Raw genomic sequence first — 5,747 nt, forward strand, 5'->3', positions numbered from 1 at the left:
CGCATGTTTATTTTATTAAATAATTTCTGTCCCCACGACAAGCAAACCAATTATACTCTTCCCGTTGTAGCGTATTTTACGCGCATGTGGACATAACCGAAGGGTAGGCTTTTCATACGTACGTGTACGTGCCTATAGTTGCGTACGTATATAAATGTCCACCCGTTGCTCGTGCCAATTGCGTACGTTTGCTTGGCCCTTTCTGCAAGCTTTTTTTTGTGCTTTGTTTTGAAAGCCTTGGACATATGTAAGCTTGTCCTTTTAAAGACGCACGTCTGTGCCTTTCCCCCTTGCTCTGCCCCATTGCACGCGTGACTCTTTTGCTTTTTTCTTTATTCTGCAAAGCAGGGCAAAGAATTTAATCGCCCCAAAAGCTAAAAAAAATGAACGTGGCTAAATTTTCCTTTGCCCATCGAAACCTTTTCTTCATTTCGAAAAACACCATCAGTTCGTTTAATTATCTCCTCATTCGTGAAAAAAAAAATTTACTGCCAAAATATGGGGTTGCAAATTTTGTATACCATGATGACGTAGCCTTAAGAAGAGGAGACAACGTCCATGACGGCGTTTTAAAAAATTCAGTCCTTTTGAATGACTCCTTTTTTATGTCCTATTTGAAAAAAGAAAGCCAAGACGAATTAGCCTTTGAAACGCCTCAACAGGTTGCGCCTTTTACGCGTGCGAATGTTCTGCATGGATGGTCGAGTGTGCCGTGTATTTGCCTTCCGACCACCATCATGACATGGACCACCACTGCACAATGTGTAATGTCTTATTGCACATGAATAAAAAAAAAAATCCTCACATTTTTTCTTTTTTTAACCTCACAGGGAATCTTACATTTTAAAAATAAGAAAACGAGATTATCCTTGAGGAGAAAAAGAAAAAGAATGGGCGAGCGCGTCAGCTTAAGATATCGATGATGCTGCGTGAGGGAGTGTTAGTAACAACTGCGCAAGGTTAATTAAGTTTGGATAACCCCCTTGTTGGAAGTTAGCACAGTGGCTTATAGTCGGCTGCCCATATATTATGTGGTACGCGCCTTGCGTTTGTTTCGTCCACGCGCAGGATTGTACATGTCTACTTGAATAAAGACACACACACATGTGCTGTGAGCACATTTTGAGCTTCCCTTTTTTTTGGGGGCTCTGCTGAGAATTCGTGCTTTCGCCCGCAATCTAAATGGGCAAGGCAAAACAGATAACCAAGCTGTGACATATGCATATATTGACCTCTCCCTGTGTACCCCCCCCTTTTTTTTTTTTTTTTTTTGTGTGATTCTTCACTCGGTTGTGCACAGAACAGCCAGCATACGAAGAATGCCTTACACGACAATTCCAGTGATTCAACAAAATTGCCCATTTTTTCCGCCACTGCGCGGTTAAGTTTTTCTCCTTAGAAAAGTCAATTTGTGACAAAAAAAAAAAAAAATTCATATAATGGCATTCGTGTCAGCATATAAATGTGGTTTATTGGGGACAATTTTTCGTTAAATGCAAAGACTGACGGGATACGGAAACACGAAATAGTTCCGCCCTATAACGCAAGAAATGTCTTTTTTTTTTTTTTTTTTTATTGCTTCACAATTATATCTATTTCTGGTCGAAGGCCATAGTTCACAGGTATGCTGTTGAGTGGAGCAAATTCATTCGGTGATATTGCTCAGGGGAAAAAAAACACCTATGCTCGTCAGCAAAAGGAAAAGGGCTGGTGTGTGTGTGGAGGCGGGGGGTAAAAAAAGTGAGTGCCGAATTTGCTGTCATTATCAATAAAATGTTTTACCCTCAGAACGGCATTTTAGGGTTCAGGGGGAAAAAAGAACAAAAAATTACCCATCACAAAAAATAGTTTGTAAAACACAAATCACTTTAAGCCAACGCGCCAATTTTAAAGTGAGTTATTTTGGAGTTCTGCTTCACAGCCATTGCGTAGCTCTATCTCTTGTTGCACACGGCGCGTTCAGCCCGTTCGCTGAAGCTCGCCTCACAGTGTATTTACCTGCCTAGCGGAGCCAACTTGGCTTGGCACTTCAGGAAAATGTTCAAAACATAGGTGGAAGAATAAGTAAAAAACAAAAAAAAAAAAAAACATTGTCGTGTCCCCCTCACATACGATAGAATATTCTATTTAAAATTTGCTCTCTTTTCTTTGGTTCCCCTTATGTGTATCACTTTTCCCATCACTTTGCGTGCCATTTTGTTCACGAACACGGCCCCGGCACACATACTCGCAGTAGGCATACATACCCACTCACATATTTGGCAACTTCCAGGGGGAGCTCATTTTTAAGGACCAGAGCTAGGAAGCAGAAAAGAGAACCTCTTTTTGTTGGCCCACTTGTTTCGTGCCCATTTGAGGAAAGCACTGCGATATGGTTTTAACAGCTGCTTTATAATTTGCCCAACCATTTTGCTACTTTTCGCGTTACTACTATTAATAGAGCAAACGAAGATCATAAACCATTTGAGACGCCTGCGTTGAAGAGAGGTGTGAGGCAGATCCAGTGTCCCCCCCGTTTTTGCAGCGATCTAGAAAAGTAGCACAGTTGCGTGTTACACACAACTACTTCGTCGCACAGCACGAACACTAGGTGGTGAAAAATATTCATGTGAAGAGGGAAAAAAAAAAAAAAAAAAAAAAAAAAAAATGGCGAAATTGAAAAAGAACAGCATGATATTTTGGAAGAGAGACAGCAATGAAGGATCGTATTTTTACAACATGTTAAATGGACTAATCTGTATCAGTGGGATATATTTTTTCTTTTTAATTTTTGGATATTATCAAGAAAAATTACCAACCTTGGGAAAAGGAAAGGACAAATTTTACTATAACATATTTTTAATATGCATTTTGTGTTTCTCCAACAGTGTGTGCAGTTTAACGGCGGTGTTTGTTAAAAGTAAATTGAACAATGAGAAATTTTTACAAGACTTAAAGAAAAATGTGGACAAACATTTTATCACACAAATAATGTTAATCTCTATAACATATTCAATTGCAATGATAGCAACAAATTATTCCCTAAGTCATGTGAATTTTCCAACGCAAGTTCTTGTCAAGTCAGGCAAAATGATCCCCATAGTTGTTGGTGGGTACTTTTTTTTTGGAAAAAAATATCCCTACTATGATTACATTTCTGTTTTTTTAATCACATCATCGTTAGTAATATTTAATTTGTTAAGAACAAAATCGTCCAAGGCAGTTCACCAGACTACTTTTGGACTCCTCCTCTTATGCTTATCTTTAATTTGTGATGGGCTGACTGGACCAAGACAAGACAAACTCTTGAGCAAATACAATGTGAACTCGGTCAACTTAATGTTTTACGTAAATATATTTGCCTTTTTCTTTAACCTCTTGGCTTCCCTAATTATAGAAGGTGCTAAGCCGTATAACTTTTTGTCCAAGTATACTAATTCATACTACTACATTTTAGCTTTCTCAATTAGTGGGACCTTGGGACAATTTTTCGTTTTCTACTCGCTCAAGGTGTATGGAAGTTTGTATACCAGTTTGTTCACCACTCTAAGGAAAGCGTTAAGTACAGTCGTTTCGGTGTACCTTTTTGGCCACGTATTGAAGCCTTTGCAGTGGGTCTGTATTGCCGTCATTTTCTCGACGCTCATTATACAAAACTATCTGAAGCAGCAGGCGAAGAAGGTTCACATGAAGACCACGTAACGTGCGGGTGCCTCGTCGCTGATCTTTTACAGGCGCCTTGCCGAACTTGTCGATATTTTTTGATGCTGCTGGCGCGGGTTTCCCTACGCGGTTCTCGCGCGGCGCATTCCCTTTCACACATCGTTTTTATTAGCCTTATTATTCGCCATTTTGTGCACCTTTTTTTGCACCGTTTTTATGCACCTTCTTTTTCACCCCCCACTACTCCATCGGTTGCCCTCCGCTGGTCGGAGAACGCAAACTCGTCTAAAAGTAGAAAACGTCTGCATTTGTTATGTCCATTTGTAAATTGTAAATAAGTTCAAAATGTTTGAAAAGGCTAAACATACAAAAAAGGCGAAGGCCAACGAGCGCGCACACAAATATGTACATGGACACATATATACATATGTACACACGCATGTAAGGGGCGTGTTGGGCGACAATCGTTTCGAATCCGAACTGTGTGTCGCATGCATATGGAGGGGTAAGAACGTGGTTAGGGTAGCACGGGGTCGTTACGCATAGGACGACTTCTGCGTGTTCACCTACGTGTACTTCTTCAACTTCTACTTCTACTACCTATTGTGCGAGCGGCGCGGACATACATACGCACATACGCACGTACGTGTCGATGTTCCAGAAGGTGTCATTTTGGATCAGCCGCCAGGTGGTGCTAGTGGTGGTGGGGGGAGAGCAATCTAATTGAAGCCCTTCTCGAGCAAACGTGTGACGGCGGAATTTACGTCCCCCCCAGTTTCCTGTAAGGCCTGAATATTCGCATCATTGTCAATGAAGCCCATCTCTTGGAGACTCAACAACTGGGCTGCGTATGTCTCCTCGGGTGGTCTGTTATCAGCAACATTGGTTGTGTTGAAGTCCATATTTTGACCCGCACCGGGAAAATTAAAATTGCCCAAGTTACGATTGGCTCGCATAACTTGCTGGAACGTCTGCAGCAGTTCCGGAGATTGGAAAAGAGAACTCATATTGTTCAGATTATTATTGTTGTTACTGTTGTCACCTGGTGTTCCTGCACCAAGATCTGCATTGGCATTTGCGAAATTGTTCAAATTACTTAACAGATCTTCCATTCTTAATCCCCGTTGATTATTTCCTGCATTATTGGCACCGTTGTTGTTCCCCGCATTGCTCATGTTCAAGGCATTTTCAAACTGTAAGCCTGCCTGTAAAAATTCAGGCCTCATTAATTCCCTTAATAAATTGGGGTTTTCCAAAACTGGCTGCATTATAGGGCTCTGCGAAAAGGTGTTCCTCAGCAATGGGTTGTTAGACACTATGTTTGCTAGCATTTCTGGGTTGTTACTAATTTCATTCATTAGGGATCTTGCAAGTGGGTTGTTTAACAGAGAGCTAATGCTTTCTCGATTTATTTCTCCGTTCCCTCCAGGGTTTAGAAAATTGGCGAATGCACCCAAGTTGAAGTTGTCTGCTCCGCCTAGTCCTGCGTTCATGTTCAAGTCTCCTGTGTGTTTTGTGTGTGGGGGGGGAAGGGTAGATAATAAGGAAGGGTACAACATAGAGCGCAGGCCTATACAAACATATGGACACGTAACCATCGCCCATGAAGACGCTTCTCCACAGGGACGACACAACAAGCCGTGCACGAAGATGTACCTCCCGCTCCACTCTGCAGAAACATCTGAACTAGTGGATTGTCGCTAAAGTCATTCATGTGCTCGCCTGGATTTGCGCCAAGGTTGGGGGTTGGGGTGGCGCCAGCGTTGCTTCCCACTCCGTCGTTCTGGTTTGTCTCCTTCTCAGCTTCAGCTGTGGGGATTGAAAAGATCAAATTAATTCATCAGTGCATAATTACAATTGCGCGTTTAGGGGTATACCACATGGGTTATACAAGAGAGAGCACATTTATTGGGGTCTTTTTTTTTTTTTTTTTTTTTTTTTTTTCCACTTACGCTCCTTTACAGGGGCCGCGCTGCGAACCAAATGCATGGTGATCCCGTCGCGTACGCCATACGTCGTTAACGGTTCTTTATCCTTCAATATTTTTCCTGAAATGGGGGGAATATGGGGGAAAATAACGCATTAGTTGATATTCTCCTGGAGGT

The 5,747-nt window shown here is 41.6% G+C and overlaps 3 protein-coding genes across 3 annotated transcripts; 2 read left to right on the forward strand and 1 right to left on the reverse strand.

Moving 5' to 3' along the window:
* Positions 1–383: 383 nt before the first annotated feature.
* AK88_05331 (uncharacterized protein) lies at positions 384–923 on the forward strand (the record flags this gene model as incomplete). The annotated part of the gene is made up of 2 exons (XM_012482933.1): positions 384–662; positions 831–923. 2 exons carry the CDS (start codon positions 384–386, stop codon positions 921–923), a joined length of 372 nt encoding a protein of 123 aa, XP_012338356.1.
* Positions 924–2,646: 1,723 nt separating this feature from the next.
* Positions 2,647–3,681, forward strand: AK88_05332 (uncharacterized protein; the record flags this gene model as incomplete). Its single annotated transcript, XM_012482934.1, has 1 exon — positions 2,647–3,681. One exon carries the CDS (start codon positions 2,647–2,649, stop codon positions 3,679–3,681), a length of 1,035 nt encoding a protein of 344 aa, XP_012338357.1.
* Positions 3,682–4,361: 680 nt separating this feature from the next.
* Positions 4,362–5,631, reverse strand: AK88_05333 (uncharacterized protein; the record flags this gene model as incomplete). Its single annotated transcript, XM_012482935.1, has 3 exons — positions 4,362–5,146; positions 5,299–5,451; positions 5,595–5,631. The coding sequence occupies 3 exons, from the start codon at positions 5,629–5,631 to the stop codon at positions 4,362–4,364; spliced, it is 975 nt and encodes a 324-aa protein (XP_012338358.1).
* Positions 5,632–5,747: the final 116 nt, after the last annotated feature.

The sequence above is a fragment of the Plasmodium fragile genome (genome assembly GCF_000956335.1).
Source record: "Plasmodium fragile strain nilgiri unplaced genomic scaffold supercont1.118, whole genome shotgun sequence".
Taxonomy (NCBI): Eukaryota; Apicomplexa; class Aconoidasida; order Haemosporida; family Plasmodiidae; genus Plasmodium; species Plasmodium fragile.